The sequence below is a fragment of the Pseudochaenichthys georgianus genome, chromosome 8 (assembly GCF_902827115.2).
Source record: "Pseudochaenichthys georgianus chromosome 8, fPseGeo1.2, whole genome shotgun sequence".
Lineage (NCBI taxonomy): Eukaryota > Metazoa > Chordata > Actinopteri > Perciformes > Channichthyidae > Pseudochaenichthys > Pseudochaenichthys georgianus.
Genome location: NC_047510.2, coordinates 19,800,096 through 19,817,008, shown reverse-complemented (window position 1 = coordinate 19,817,008; position 16,913 = coordinate 19,800,096). Strand labels below are relative to the sequence as shown.

The 16,913-nt window shown below is 46.5% G+C and overlaps 1 protein-coding gene across 1 annotated transcript in view; it reads right to left on the bottom strand.

Annotated features, from left to right (window-relative positions):
- The window catches only part of adgrl1a (adhesion G protein-coupled receptor L1a), a 103,191-nt gene that overhangs the window by 30,410 nt on the left and 55,868 nt on the right, over window positions 1-16,913 (bottom strand). Inside the window, exons 3-4 of the mRNA XM_071204032.1 lie at window positions 12,729-12,942; window positions 11,412-11,521 (exon numbers count right to left, since the gene is read on the bottom strand). Coding sequence (XP_071060133.1) covers window positions 11,412-11,521; window positions 12,729-12,942 — 324 coding nt within the window. The remainder of the gene's footprint in view (window positions 1-11,411; window positions 11,522-12,728; window positions 12,943-16,913) is intronic.

Here is a 16,913-nt window from a genome sequence, read left to right as displayed (position 1 = left end):
GGTATCGCAATTCAAAGTGAGCACTCACAGCTTTAGGCTAATTTTAGTCTCCTCGTTTTGGTTGTCTTTCGCAATCCATGGTGTTTCTACGCTTGATGTGACAGCGTCATGGTGATAGTTAATGTACATCTTTGATGATCTAAACGATGTTGATGTTAAAGTGGCGGCATTTTTTTTTTTTTTGTAAACCTTATGCTACGAGGATCTGAAGGCTCTGCTGCCCCAAGCCTTTGCCCAGCCCTCAGTGATGGCCTGCTCACAGGATTGACTGCTGAGAACATGCTGCTGTAATTGAATCCCACACCTGTTATTGGCAGGTGCCGCACGCATGCAGCAGGGGGCAGAATGGAGCATGTCATGGTACCCCGCGCCCATTCTGGACAGTTAATGGGCTTAAAGGGTTAGTGTGTCTGCAGTGTGTTCTAATGGTATGTTGATGTGCATTCATCAGCCCATTAATGTGTGTCGCTGTGTGTGTTTGTGTGTGTAGGCATCCATGTGTGCAGTTCAGCGAGACATCGAGGCGGGGAGAGAGGAGAAGTCGTGAAATAGGATGTGAGTGTGTTCTGTGTGTGCAAACAAGAAGAGAGAAAGGAGTGGAGTAACGGAGAGTAACTAGGTTATTTCCTGTGAAATGAGAATTAGGAGTGAGTTAATCAGCTGAGGAGTGACATTTAAAGTGACAGAGAGAAGAGAGGAATGAGGACAGAGACAGTCGGGGCTCCCATTGAGTGTGTGCTTCCTTTTAGACTACAAGGGGGGTCAAGTCGTAGGAGTAAATACGCAATACAAAACACACGACCGTGCACAGACATTTACACACACACACACACACACACACACACACACACACACACACACACACACACACACACACACACACACACACACACACACACACACACACACACACACACACACACACACACACACACACACACACACACACACACACACACACACACACACACACACACACACACACACACACACACACACACACACATACACTATCCTGACAGTGGAAGAGGCAGGTGTCAAACTTGCACCCTTATCAACCCAGACATTCACCCCAGAGAATACCCTTCACTGAGACCAAAAGCTTGCAACAGCTAATGGCGTCCATTGAAAGCAAAGTCTTATCTGCGTAGGAGTGGAGCTGACACTGAGTGACAGGAAAGTTGGTCAGGACATGGCTGCAAAGGCTATAGGCTGCAGATACAGTAGACTATACTGACTGAGGAGGGTGAGATATGGGTAAACGTTACATCGCTGCAACGTTAGCCTAGCCTAGCACAGCCCTGACTGTTCCTACTCTGTATCAGGCGTCCCAGATGTGCTGTCTCTCCATAAAGGTCCTGTGATTTATATTCATGGCCAGTAGCCTCACTCACTCACCTCTGTTTCTTTCGCTCTAACAATGCAATGAGTTCTGCATGTTCAGTCAATCCCCACACTATCTCCCCTTGCCACTGAATAGTGTCTGCACTGCCTTGGTCACATGACAGTGCTCATGTGTGGTGGGTCATTCCTAATGAGGCAATGCTGCCTGACTCATCGTCTCTATAGCGACCGCACTCCCGCTCTTCCTCAATGCACAGCCGTTCTTTGTGTTTTCCTGTCACACGATGCAGTGGTTTCTCACTCACTCCCTCTCACTTCTCTGAATCACAGGTATGGGAGCTGTTTCTGTGAGCTGTTGGGTGTGTCCTTGTAGAGTCTGCCTCCCGTCCATCTACCCACGCTTTATAGAAATACCAGGATTGTTGCACTGCATCCTTCCCTTGCCTCTTCTCATTGAGAAGCAAACAGTCTTGATGTGTGAAATATATGGAGGACACTAGTGTGATCCTGTCAGCAGTGATAAAAGGAATACTGTAAAGATGTGGAATGCACTCTGCTAGACTGTCAGCAAAGGGTGAGAAAAGGGACAGAGGGAGTGATGGGAAGAAGGAGACGCCAACACAGTCTTAAAATAGCCTAACAGTATGTTGGTTGACTGAGTGATGGACATTCATTGAACAGGATCTTCCACATGTGACATCACTGAGCGGTGCACATCATCCCATTCGAAATATTTCTATCAGCTGATCAATCAGTAAGGAATATTTTGGATGAAAACACACAAGTCGCACAAGTGAGTTCAGCAGCAGTGGAGTAATGGGTTAAGGTAGGAAAGGGCAGGAATGCAGACAGAGGAAAGGGGTATTCATCTTAGTGTTAGTGGGAGGAAGAGTAGTAAAAAAATAACCAGTTGGGTGAGATGGTAGCAGGAGGAGGCGGAGGAGGAGGAGGAGGAGGAGGAGGAGGAGGAGGAGGATGGTTTTGTAGCTTGCTATTCAACGGCAAGCAAGAGAGTTAGCTACAGTAAAATGTCTGCTTGCGGTGGGAGAAATATGTGAGACAATGATCCATGTGAATGAAAAGACATGGACATGACGACGGACAAAGGGTCCATAAACCAGTTAATGGCAAACTCCATAGTAGTTAATTCCTCCAACATATGGATCCAGCCGTGGAGCCAGACGGGGAAATGGCTGAGGCCGAGACAGATGTAAAGGCTCATTGGGACTCTGGCACTGATGGCCACTACTCTCACCCTGACCTTGGGTATGGGTAAGGTATATCTCTCCTCTTCAAGAAGTGATTGAGGTGCCTGGCCATGCTGATTGTGGCTCTTTAGGAGTGCTTGTGACGAGGCCCTGCTGTATCAGAGAGGCCATTACAAGAAGCTGAAGTACTCCCTACAGGGGATACACCTCCCTTCCCCATTCCCTCCCATTCCCCCCCTCCGGAGCCTCACTGAACACATAAGGAACCAGGATTGACTGATGTGGATAGGTATGGGGAGAGGGGGCACAAGTTCACAGTGCATGTGCAATAAAGAGACTCGGCAGTGACACACTGTAGAAAGAGAGGCAGAGAGGAAGAGGAGATGAGGAGGAAGAGGAGTGTAAGAGATGCTCAAAAGAGCCTGCAGCTGCTTGTGAGAACCAGATGTGATCTGAGAGATAAACCAATCAAAAGGAGGACCAGAGAAAGGGAGGATGAGACACACAACAGAGGAACAGGAGACAGTGAGAGAAAAGGAGTTCAATGGAAGAATTATTCATTTCAAAGGGAAGAGACAGAATGAGGGAAAGACACTGAAGCACCTGGAAATGGGATAATGTAAAAATAATACTGAGAGCATCTTTGGTGATTTACTGTGTTATAGAGTAACACAAAGTTTGCTTCAAGATTACAGCAACAACAAACTTCGAATCTGTCCTGAGAAAAACAACAAAAGAGAGCATATAGTATGGAGAAAAGTAAAACGAGAGAGGATATCTTTTTTTAGAACTGGAGGGACAAATAAATCGCAATAGCCAAATGAGCTGGAATATATTTGCGAAATGTAATGACAAATGTGAATTGTCAGGTGTGTGTGATGCAACAGTGTGACATACTTTTTGAAAGGGATGCAAAATGAGGAGATTTGCCATTCATGAGATGATATGAATATATGTTTTCTGTAAGTCAAAGCTACTTTGCACAAGAAAGGAATGAAGTTAGTTCTCGTTTATCTCTCTTAGATACTACTGGACTGTGTGTGTGTGTGTGTGTGTGTGTGTGTGTGTGTGTGTGTGTGTGTGTGTGTGTGTGTGTGTGTGTGTGTGTGTGTGTGTGTGTGTGTGTGTGTGTGTGTGTGTGTGTGTGTGTGTGTGTGTGTGTGTGTGTGTGTGTGTGTGAGTGAGTGCGTGTGTGCAGGTCAGGCTGGTGTCATCAGAACCAAGGAGGAAATCTAAAAGGATTTTAGAGTTTTGGTTATAGTTCAAAGAGAGATAGAAAGAAAAGGGCAGAGGAGGCGATTAGAGAGTGAGAAAGAAAAAGGGAGGGAGATCAACATCAAACATGACCACTACTACACAAGGTGCTGGGTTAGGAGGGTATATGGGGGGAGGAAGGGAGACAAGGGAGGAGGAGAAGGGAGGAAGGGGCGAGCTGTGGTTGTTATGTTCATTGTGGTTTTTACCTTTTTGATCCACTTCTATTCAAGCATCGGAAAAAGGAGAAAGAAAGATAAAAGAGAAAGACAGTACGGAAGAGATAGAGAGAGAGAGGGAAAGTGAAGAGAACGAAAGAAAAACAGGTGCAGGAAAAAAGAGAAAATTGAGATTAAATAAAAAGCTGTCCTTTCTCTCTCTTTCTCTTTTCTTAAAGCAAGTTATCTGTCTGTGTTAAGGTTGGCTACTCAGAGAAAGGATGGCTCAAATGGAAAATGAGGAGGGGAAAATGGCCTGACTTGGGTTTGAATCCATTTCCATGTCATTTCGGCTTTATCAATAATCCCCCAACAACACAACCCTCCCCCAACCACATACTCTCGACCCCACCTCAACCCCTCTTATTGCCACATTCATCCTTGTTTCCCTCACGCCCAAACGTGCGGCTCCGGGGAACCTGTTGGAGAGAAACTGAGGGAGAGCCTCTTTGTGCTGTAGTCCTCTTCAGCTGTGGGAGTAAACAAAGATTGAGAAAGCGATGAGGGGATGGCAGATGGAAAGGTGGAGATGAGGATGACTATCTGTAGTTAGTTGTCTGCGGGGGCGATTGTTGATATTGTCTCTCTCATAGTACAGTCTGTGTTGACATCAGGAGTGGCCCCTTGATCTAAAGAAAGCGGTGCTTTTGGCTTTGCTCAATTTACAGAGTCAGGATGCTCGCTATAGAAGCCAGCGTAAACACTCAACCCATCGACCGTCCAATCAATGGGGAGCTGTTGGCTTGCCTGGCCGAGGCTGGCTCATCAAAGAAAAAGAGAACAAACAACAGGGGAAAGGGAGGGCTTGACAGAGTGGAACGCCTCAGAAACACAGAAAGAAACCAAGAGACATGGTTCGGGGGGGGAGGGGAGAAAAAAAACGAGTAGAGACAAAAGAGAGATGAGAGAAATGTCTGCAGCGGGCTCATCACACACAAATCAATAGGTTGGTGTGTTGTTGAGACACACCAAGGCCTCAGCTGACTCCAGCAGGTAAGCTGCCTCCACATCCATGACGCTGTTTTGCACCTGCTCGTGTCGCCATGTCTGGGGAGGTCTGTGAGCAGCTGGAGACCCCAGGAGAACATAGCAAGGATCTCAGCTCCGCCTTCGTCATTACAGCGCTGCCACACGCCTTGCTGAGGCAGAAGCGCATCGCCATGTCTCTCTGGGACCACGCTCGTCAAATGGCACATGGCTGGTGGATCCTTGCTGCGGGCGAGATTGTCATGTGTGTGTGTCACGCATGTCCCCGGGGAGCCCTGTGAAATTGTCACGACAGCTTACGGTGTTGCCCATTAATAAAGAAAAAAACGTGAGAGGGAGAGAGAGAGAGAGAGGGAGGGAGAGAGAGATGTAAGGAGGAATAGCGAGTAAAATAAAAAGTAAAAAGGGGGGAGTTAGCGGCAGTAGCTTGATCTGTGCGGGGGGTGGTCTTGCATCTTGGCAGCGATACAGCACAGACAGCATCAGGATCAGCAGCAACACTGATCATGTATCATCTAATGCCAGGATCAAAATGGACAAACAACCTCTATGAAGACCGGGGCAATGATAGCCTCGAGGAGTAAACATGGCAAAGCTATGACTGCGAGTCCTGTGAAGCTGGGGCAGGGGCAAGAAAGCATTACATCCCCGCCACCAACTGCGTGTGCAATCATTAACTCCAAGGTTAGGGTAGGGGGAGACGGGCCAGGGAGCATCAGAGCTTTCATCCTCACTGAAACAACTACGGGGGGCAGGGGTGCATGACGATACCAACATTCAGCAGAGCTCGAACATATGGACTTATTTTGACATTTACTGTCAGCAGAGCTTGCCCGCTTCACGCGAGTGTATTCTCAAAAGATGGTATTCGAAATGTAATAAATTGACATTTGTGTATTTCCTAAAAAGGAGGAAAATGATGGGTGTGATGCACAGCAGTGACATGTAGAGAGATAGAGAGAGAAAAAAGAAAACGTCTTCAATGCTGCGGAGAGGGAGAAGAACAATAGGGTCGGTTGAAGACGGATGACTTCCTTTCTTCTGCTCTTGGTTGTCCTGAAAAATAGACACCAATTACAGACACACACAGATCATCTAACACACGCATAAACACAGAGAAAAGAGACACAAATTCAAAGATTGTCGTCACAGTGAGCAGGAGGTTAGTTTAAGGCCACCTTGGCTGTTTGTCTGATTCATTCAGCATTTCTGTTTCACGGCCCTTTTGAGAAATAAGCCGCTGCCCTCCCTCCCCTTAATCACTCTGCTCAGCGCTCTCTACAACCCTATCAATTACTCCCACACTAATGAGTACAGCTAGTCAAACACACACACACACACACACACACACACACACACACACACACACACACACACACACACACACACACACACACACACACACACACACACACACACACACACACACACACACACACACACACACACACACGCTAGACTGCAGGACTACTGTGCCTTCCTTTCTCTTTTAAGCAGCCTAGAGATGTGTGTGTCCCTCTGCATCCTTCCTTCCCTCTTGTTCCGTCTCTCAATTTAAAATGTTCACGGTAAAAAGTCATCCCTTTCCAAGGCCTGAGCAAATTCGGCTGCTTCTCATTCACCAAACATTTATGAGCCCCGCGTCTAATGGTGCCACTAAACATATTAATATAATTTCATTTTCAGCTACTTCAAAGTCTTTCCTTTTCTTCCCCTTGAAAACTTGACATATTACAATGCCATTATTCCTTCTACTGACAAACTCTCGCAACAAGTCAACTATCATTTCCAGCGGCTTAGTGTCCAAGACGCCAAGTCTTGTAATGAAAAGGCAGTGCTGAATACATTTATGGGGAGAAATACATTTTATGAAGTAAAACAGTGGCAGGGCCACAAGATATGAATGTAAAAGTGGAGAATTTGGTGTTACCTAAGAAGCTCTGCAGAATCTCTTCTGTACAGCCCAAGTAGGCAATTGTAACCCTTTAACTAGCAGCGCCACTATTTGGTAGAGCACATTTTGTGTCTTGATATCTTGTTGAAAAATAAATAAAAAGGTTTAACTCCATCTGATTCAGCCAGCTCTACCATTTGGTTGACATGTTATGCACAAAACAACCTCTAGATGTCACTGTGGTTCAAACAGAATGCCCTTCAGCTAGCTTCCCCTGAGAAAGTTGGCATGCTAAAAATCACTGCTGAAGAAATCACTCTTTTTGGTCAACTTTTGGGTACCACTTTACAATAAGACTACCCTTATAAAGGATTCATAAAGGGTTTAAATTAGGTTATTAATTAGGTTGTAAACACTTTATTAATCATTAAGAACCATTTATAAACCAGTTCTAAATTAGTTTTCATATATCAACACAGGCTCACTATTTGGCAAGATGACTAAGCCTTATATTGGCACTAGCTTACTTTGTCTTCTTCATCAGCCAACGTCCTTGGTGTCTGTTGTTCACTGAGTTGATTCTCCCCCTTCCATCTTGATGTTTCTTGGCATCTCTTTATGACCATTTATTTACGAGTTACTAACATTTATAGTTATAGTTTTTTTTTATTATGAAAAACACTTAACTTACTTTTTTCCATTTTTTTCCTTCCCAATTATTATTTATTATCTTTTATGAATATATCTGGTTATATATATTGCTCATTTTCCATAAAATAATTTTTTTTATTTGAGTTGGTGTTTTATTTGAGTTTGATGTATACAAATACTGTACTGTATGATGATTGTTGAAAATGCACTTTTACCATAAAAGGCCAGCTCGAACATTTGGTAGAGGCTCATAAAAACAAAACTGTGTGGTCAGTCAAAAAAATAAAAATAGATTGTGGTTATTTGTGGCCCATTTGATAAAAAAAATGCAAACAAATAATTTTTCCATAGCGTTTTTCTTGGTCTGGTAGTTAAAGGGTCGGCAGCTCTTCTGCTTACAGCACTGTGCATATGAACAAGATAAATCACAGCTGATGAAGTAGCAGAGCACAACACCAGGTCTAATGGCTCTGGCATGGCCAGCATGGATGGGCCGAATGAAGAGCATTAGGAGTCAATAATGATGTACTACTGTGTCCTGGGGAAGGAGGGGGGGCAGGTAGAGTTCTCTCACAGGGCAGATGTACTCTGACTCAGTGTACATCTGGGCTAAAACTGCAGTGTAGGGTTTCCACTGCAGTAAACGCATGCTGCAGCTGTGTGCATGGGTTTGTTATGCCTTAATGGAACCCAGCCGTCTACAGCAGGCTGTGACAGAGCCAAATGAGGGTTCTGTTGAGCTGTTTTGTCTTGCTCTGTTCTGGCTGGCAAAAACAATGCTACGTGGCAGGGAGGCCTCGCAGGGCTTTTTGGCTCGATGAGATATGATTTGACTTGTTGGCGGATTTGTATTTATTTTTTAAAGTGATCCCACGCGCAGCAACAAACACACGTTCCGGACCCCTGCTTGAGCTCAGCTGACAAAAGCCTGCGTGTGTCAGTTTTGCTCTGGCTGTCACCTCGCTGTCTCAGGTGACTGGAAACATGATGTCTGTGTAACACGCACACAGAGGCCCCTGTCAGACGCTAGCCATCAATGTGGCTACACACGATCTCAACTGCTTTGACACACAGCCTTAGCATATCATCTCTCTGTTGTTAACCTTTTTGTAGGGCCGGGCGATGAAAAACATGCGTCAGCCTTGGGTGATGCCCAGCATTCCCAGCCAGACGTGAACGACGGGGCATTACCAGAGCGATTAGAAGCAGCAAATTCAATTAATCTTGACAAATCTCTGCTGAGGCAGGACTGAAGAGAGCGGCGCGCCCCCTCTCCTGGTAATTAAAATTGGCCTAGTTGAGTGACGTGTGGTGCGATGGTGACTAGGTTTTGGGATGAACAGTTTCAGCTTTGAGTCTGAATGTGTCAGGTTGTATTTACTTCAGATCAGAACAAAAACAAAGACGGCCCGCAGTACAAGTTGTCTGCATACGCTCATGTGTAGCGTGGACGTGTTCTCCAGCCGAGAAGAGTGGCAGAGGACAGGGGTAATTAGCTCTTCTTTGTCACCTCAGACAGGCAGGACTTTCCATCAGAGAGGGATCAACTTCCAATTTTCTAAGCCGTGACGTACTTTACACACAATCAACAAACTTTTTTCCAATGCAGGGAGGAAAAATGCAAGTCAGCAGCCATTTAATCATCCCTTTGATTGCTTTGCAGAGAGAGAGTAAGCTCCCTTGTGCAGTCAGAGGGGGAGGAAACAAGGTTAGAATACATGAGGACGGCAGGTACAACTTAGAAATGCTATCGCGACCCCTCTATGAACTATAATACGGGACACCAGGCTACAGCATAGCACTTCTAGAGAATAACTAACAAAGTCCCGCACCTTGAGAGGGGCAGTCTGACAGCAGCTAACATCAAATGACAGACGGACTGTACAAGGTAGAGGAGACTCGACGTGTTGCCACTTTTAAGGCATTGAGAAAAAAGACACCATAGAGAAACTCTAAACTTCTGCTTATCTGTGACTGTGGCTGCAAAGTGACTCAACAAAGTCTCTCAAAAGCGAATTCAAAATCACAGAGCAGAGGTCGGGCGAACAACTGAAAAAGGTGCATGGAAGTCCCTGAGTTTCTCCGAACCTCTCCATCTGGGCTGGAGAGTTGGGTATTTGAATATGTGTCCAATCTGTAAAAGAAAAAAACGACAGAGACAGCAGCAGAGACTGAAGAGAGTGGTAAGATACTGAGGCAGAGTGACGGACAGAGAGTACAAATAGAAGAATAAGAGAAATGCTGCGGTGGAAGAAGATTAAAGACATCCGACTATAGATGAGATGTGAAAGAGAGCAGAGTACAGAAAGGGAGACATGAATAAAGGTGACGCTGACTTTGAGAGATAATAAGCAAGAGGAAGACGAGAGAAGAGGGAAGAGATGAGAAGGAAGAAGAAGAAGAGAGAATAGGAGGTTAAAATCTTGGCGCTCACTTGGATCCATGGCTCACCTCAACAGCGCCTGAGGAAAAAGCAGAGAGAAACACCCAGTTCCCCCCCCCCCCCCCCCCCTCATGCAATCAGCCACAGAGGATCTATGTATCCCACCCGCCATTATCACCTCATCCTGGACCCCAATTCTGCTTGTGTCTGGGAGAGGTGAGTGCCACTGCCCCTCCCCTCCAGACAAGAGTTCCTGCACAGTGAGGGGATCAATGCTGAGTGTAATAATTCATGAGAGGGAGGAGGGGAGGCTGAGCGGAGATTTTCACATGTGCAAGGATCAACACGGCGAGATATAATCCTTTCTGTGTCTGCTCCTCTGGCTGCGTGAGGGACTGTGCTCACGTCCGGGTGTGCATGCATGCTCAGGGGGAGAAAGAACCAGAGCCACTGTGTGTCCCCCTTTTGCGAGTGTGAGGTACACTTGAGTGTGTATGCAGACGTGTGTGTGTGTGTGTGTGTGTGTGTGTGTCACACCTGCCATGGAGCTCTGAGCAGTGCCGTGAGGAAGTCAGCCGTTACCATGGGGACATTGAAATGTGTGCCGCTCCAGGTCATGTGGTCTAAAATAAGCCTTTTGCTGTTCGTGTTAACATTCCTATGTTCAGGTGCACACACACACACACACACACACACACACACACACACACACACACACACACACACACACACACACACACACACACACACACACACACACACACACACACACACACACACACACAGCACCCCCTGCCTGCTTGTCTCACTGCACCCAATTTTAATTTGTATTGGATCAGAGGGGCAGGCAAGGTGTTTGTCACCTGATAAAGGCAGCGGCATGCCCCTGGGTCAATCAGTGTATGAGTGCAGGGGCGGTGTGTGTTACACTGCTGTGATCGCCAATAAGGGCTGACCCAATGTTTGCAGTAGGTGTGTGTGAAGTGCTTATCGGACCCCGTGCTTCCTTCCCCCATGTGAAAATCTCTCTCAGCCACTGTTGTGTTGCTCTGTCGATGAAGAAAAAAAGGGTTTAGAGGCCTGTGTGTGTTTGTGTGGATGCATGTGTGTGTCGGTGCATTGCAAGTGTATGAGAGAGAAAGAAAAGAGAGAGAGAGAGAGAGAGAGAGAGAAAGAGAGAGAGAGAGAGAGAGAGAGAGAGAGAGAGAGAGAGAGAGAGAGAGAGAGAGAGAAAGCAGGCGAGGATGACTGTGTGTGTGTGTTTTGTTTGTGTTGAAAAAAGCCATAGGGAGCAGGTGAGCACGTGTCAGAGTGAGAATGTCATTTTTATCGAGGGCCTTTGGGGGTTGATAAGGGGGTAGGAGGTTCAGGTGGGGGGAGGGGGGGGGGGTAAAGAGAGGGAAGGGAGGGGACGATGAATGGGGTGAGGGAGTTGGGAAGGTGGGAGGGAGTGAAAGGATCTCAGTACTCACTGTAGGGGACACACTCGTACTGGATCTCCAGGTACTTGTAGGTCCCTGGACAGGGGTCTGGGAACACGTCGGACCCCGCTACCACCACACACTGGGTGCGGTTATTACACCTGCGAGTGGAGACAGGCGGGGGAAGGGAGAAAAAGAGAGAAAATAGAGGAAGTAAGTGATAGAAAAAGGACGAGTGCGAGTAAGAAAGACAAAGAGACATCTTCAGGCTCTGGAAGATGGAAGGAACGGTTGGGAAGGGAGTAATTTCACACTAGACTAGATCATGTGACAGCTGCACCCGAGGGGAGGTGGGAAACAGAGAGGCAGGAAGAGACGGGAGAACGGAGTGGGGTGAAGGGTAGAGAGAAGGAGGGAGGGAGGGAGGGGAGAGGCAGAGAGAGGGCGAGTGACGTAAGAGGCTACTCTCTTGGGGGATTGTGAGTGGGAGCAATTAGAGGTGAGAGAACAGGGAAGGACGAGAGGGGCTAAGGCAAATACTCTACACCATACACACAAGGAAAACATTCATTTGCACATTATACCTCAATCTAAACCGCTCGCTGCGTGCCGTCTCACGTCGGCACACCAGGAAACACACACGCGAAAGATATATGTCCACACACACATGCACTCACTCATTCTCAACACATCATCTCTATCCAGCTTTCAGCATTTCTCCCCTGTGCTGTTTCTCACTCCTTACCTCACTCATCCCATCCGTTCGAGCAGTGTCTCTTTCCTTTACCCCTTTAATTCTCTCCCTCACCCCCTGCCATTCCCCTCCCTCCTTAGCTCTCTCCCCAAGCTAGCACCCTGTGCCTCCGTTACGTGCGTGATGGATAGCTGGGAGAGGGCTTCTATTGATCTGAGCTCGGAGGAAGCAGGCGCTCAGCGCAAACACAGAGCAGCTGTAGGAAGCCCTATAAACACTCAAAAACCCCAAACCTCCGCATTCACATACTCGCACTCACTCACGCGAAAGGAACACGCACGCACACACACACACACACACACACACACACACACACACACACACACACACACACACACACACACACACACACACACACACACACACACACACACACACACACACACACACACACACACACACACACACACACACACACACACACACACACACACACACACACACACACACACACACACACACACACACCACATGCACAGGCACAGTGGTGTTCCACACAGCACTTCAGTATTTCACCAAGGTATGAACACCACATGTTGTGAGAAAGGATCTTGTTCACCTGGCCAACAACCGGCTCTGGCTCACACTGAAAATCCAAACAGATCCATAGTTACCTTTGTGACATTATCTTGAAGGCGTCGGGCAGGTAGCACTGCACGTTCTCCATCTGGAAGGGGTCTGCGTCACAGATCTTGTCATCAGTGCGGCCGTAGTTGGCCGTTTCGATCATGATGACATCGCTTCCAGGGCAGCGCAGCTCGATCGGGTAGCCTTCACACGCCAGCTCTCGACGCATCAAGCCGAAGGGCATCATTGACCGGCTCAGGGCTGGGATGGAAAGGGAGAGAGGCAAAGTTATTGATAATTCAATGAACCTTAATACTTTTAGGAGGCACTTTATTATTCGACCACATTGTAAATATGATGTGTAGTGACAAACGCAGGCGGAATGAAAGTGGTTCCTGTCCTTATGTAAAGCTCAAATAAGCTATTAATGACTCGCCTCCACAGATCAGTAATGTTTCAGATCCGTTGATGCTTGGCAGAGCGGTTTTCACATTGGAACATCTCAGATCAAATATTTGCATGATGAATTGCAGCCATTACCAGTTTCGTCAATAAGATATTAAGGCACTTGTGAAGTAAACTGTGAGGGTTTCAAATGTTAACAAACTCCTACACACAGCCAGGCTTCTCATACTCATCCCCTCACCAGAGAAGAACTGAGTGTCCTTCCAAGCATCCTTTAGTGTTTTCCACCCCAACGAGGTGTCAGAGCAGCACCTTAAGATTCTCTCTGAATAACAGAGGAAGTCGTGGTAGAACAAGCAAATAAAAGAGAACTCGTGGCTTTGTACACCTTCACCCCTGGCGTGTACACCATTTGCACACCCACTGCTGTTAATAAGCCGTCTGAGAGGAAAGTCAATGCACTGGCGGGGCCAGCAGCGGGGCTCTGTGTGGGGGAGGGTCAGCAGGGACAGCGTGGTACTCGGGGTTAATCGCTGAGCCAGGCTGAGAGGCATGGAAGAGGGCTGCGAAGAGGCGCTGAGAGAGACACTTGTTGTCTTTCAAGCTCTCTCCATAACTGCATACCTATCCAACTTCTCCTCTATATTCAGTCTCACGCAAAAAATAAAATCAATACAAAATGGCAGCAGACTTTCTCTACAGCACAGGTGGAAGCAGGGACAAAGAAACAGAATTTAGGTGGAGACAGAGTGGGTGATCTGGCAGTGAGGGTGTCCGACCGTGGTGTTGAAGGACAGCCAGTGTGTGTCCGTGCTGAGACGTATGCCAGTGGCTGTGAGAGCTGCTATCCATGGTCCTGAACTACAGAACTTATTCTGGGGAAATAACAAGTGTTGGAGCTTGGTAGGTGTGGAGCTGCCTGCTGTCCTGTAGGAGGGTGGGGTTTTGACTGAGCTCAATGCAGAGGCCATGACACATATGAGGCTGGTGGGCATTCTGTCCAATCTAAACAGAGTAGTTCACTTAATCAGGCTGTCATTTAGCAGGTCTTTATAAACTGAGGCTTTCTCGCACAGTGCCAGACGGGCTCAGCAGCAGACTACGGGCACTGAGTCAGCCCCTCTCTCCCACCTCTGTTAGTGCTGAAACCCACAGAGCGGGGCTGTTTTCCTTTCCTGACACTGAGCTAGCACTGCTTAGGTTTCAGCCGCTGTCCATTCAGGAGGAGTGCCCATCTGGGTCAATGTCAATGTCAGTCATCCCCGACATGCTCTGCAGTGGTGCGCTACATGATTCACTGCAATCAGACTTGCTCATATTTCCAAATGCCACCAATGTATGCAGCAGGGACTTGAGTTCAGTTGTGTAACTAACGCCATTAAGGCTGAATGACTAGTACAGACAGACAGACTTCAAATCTTTTATGCCTCGCCAGCATGCAGTGCCAGTGCCAAAGCACAAAGGCCTTGATGCAAAAGCGCATACTAATTAAAGCATTTGGAGATGCAAACAGCAGGCGGTGCCGGACAAGTTACTCCACACACAAATGCAAAAACCCACAAGAGCAAATGAGCTCATCCACGGACATACTGGGCAGGCGAGTGTGTGCGTTCATACTTGCGTTGCATACACACACGCATACACTCGCAGTGTCTTGTAGTCACAGTGGCAGTGCATAGTGTCAGTGTGTGGCCTTGTTCTTTTAACTACCCTGTGGTGTAAGTACACAGCAGCGTACAGCTGGCCAGCTATTAGAGCCACACAGTGAGCCAAGAGGAGTGTAAAACTGAAGGGGGCCACCAGGAGTGATCAAGCTCAGTCCACTTAGCCCCCATGAGAGGGGGCAGATCACAAGTTAAACATACTTTACATACCAAACATACCTTGTATAATAACTAATCCCAAATACTCATGGCCTTGTAATGCTGTGCCCCCTGAACGCTAATGGAAATAGCTACAGCGGAAGGGTTCATCTCTTTGAAAACAGCCAAAGGGGGCAGTTAAATTAATATATGAGCTGTTGGTTTCATTAGGGGTCTGTTTCAACAGCAACAATTATTTCTGCATTGTGTTTGAGCGATAATTTGCTGTTTCATTTCCGGTGGTTATGCTGATCAGCTTGTCTTTGTATAGATAATTTCTGCTTGTTACCATGACTGTCATGTCTGGTATTTAGCAAGGAGATCACTGACTAGATGTTGCCACGCCAAGAGTTTATTTAGTCAAGCTGAACTTGATCTTATAAAGACAGATATGTTTTGGAGTAAAGGCTCAAAGTAAATGTAATTAGTGTTTTTGAATCAAAATGATGCAATTTCACAAGTAACATTTTAGAGAGATTGTGATGTATGAACCTTAATCCATTATGTTTTTCAGGTTCTTTTTTTTCTGGCCCACTGTTAGAGTTTAGCCATAATCGAACACAGCCATTATTGAGCCAGTACACTTCAATAGTGACAGCGACCATGATAACTAGCCTATTTCTGGCAGCACTGCAACTCTCTACTTCTGCCATAATGTAATCGTATTTCACCACAACATATTTCAATGTTTGACAAGTTCCAAGTTTAAGGTAAATACAGCAGTTTATATACCGATAAATGGCAAGATTTTTGAATAATGCATTCACAAACAAGTGTGGAACTTAATTTCAGGGTGTGTGTGTGTGTGTGTGTGTGTGTGTGTGTGTGTGTGTGTGTGTGTGTGTGTGTGTGTGTGTGTGTGTGTGTGTGTGTGTGTGTGTGTGTGTGTGTGTGTGTGTGTGTGTGTGTGTGTGTGTGCCAGATGGCCAGAGGCCTAGCTGAAGCAGAGGCTGGCTTTGAGCTGAGATGAGATGAGCAGGGGATAAGCTTGGACTGGCCATGGGCTACGATTGTCCTTCACTCTGCAGGAATCCATTAAGGTTTCAGGGTGTCTTCGGCCAACAAACACAGACACACACGTGGCCATTTAGTCTTGCCTGTCAGACTCGTAATTGCTGGATGACAAAGAGTCTTTCTCAGCAGACGCCATATGTATACTGTAGGTGGATCTAATTTCTCACTGTGACAATACGAATGATCTCCCGTGGTATATAAAACGGTGTTCATATATTTCATCCGCACGAAATTGTTAACAATCCTCCCACATACTGATAATGGTATGAGCCAATTTGATAATTACACAAGCTGAGATGAATATACGTGGCAGTGTGCAAGACACACACACACACACACACACACACACACACACACACACACACACACACACACACACACACACACACACACACACACACACACACACACACACACACACACACACACACGGCCTGGTGTCACTCCAGGGCAGCTGGTGTGAGGGGCTGAAGCGGTTGGCTTCATAATAGAAGTTCCATACAAATTAAGAGCAAGAGAGAGAACTGATTGGATTTGACTCATTATCCTCACACAGTAATTAAAGCCTGAGGGTGGATAGTGGCTTGGACCCTCGGACAAGAACATAATTTGCAGAAGCTAAGCCAGTCTTTACACTTACTCGTGCTTTATTTGCCAATACGAGTCTTCACATGTATGCTCACACATAAAGATATACGCACAAATGTGTGCCAAGATAAACTGTAATTTGGAGATGAGGAGACGTGACCTGCAACTAAGAGCTGTGACCAGCACTTGAGGAAAGTGAAAAGTAAATCTTGTTTGTGATATCCATAAAATGTTTATTTGTACCGAAACGAAAGGCTCCATTAACTGCAGCATGCCTTCAAACATAACTGCACTTTGATTTCAATGTCTCTGACAGTTTGACCTTGGACAGTGTTATCGCAGACACTCTATAATGTGTTTTTT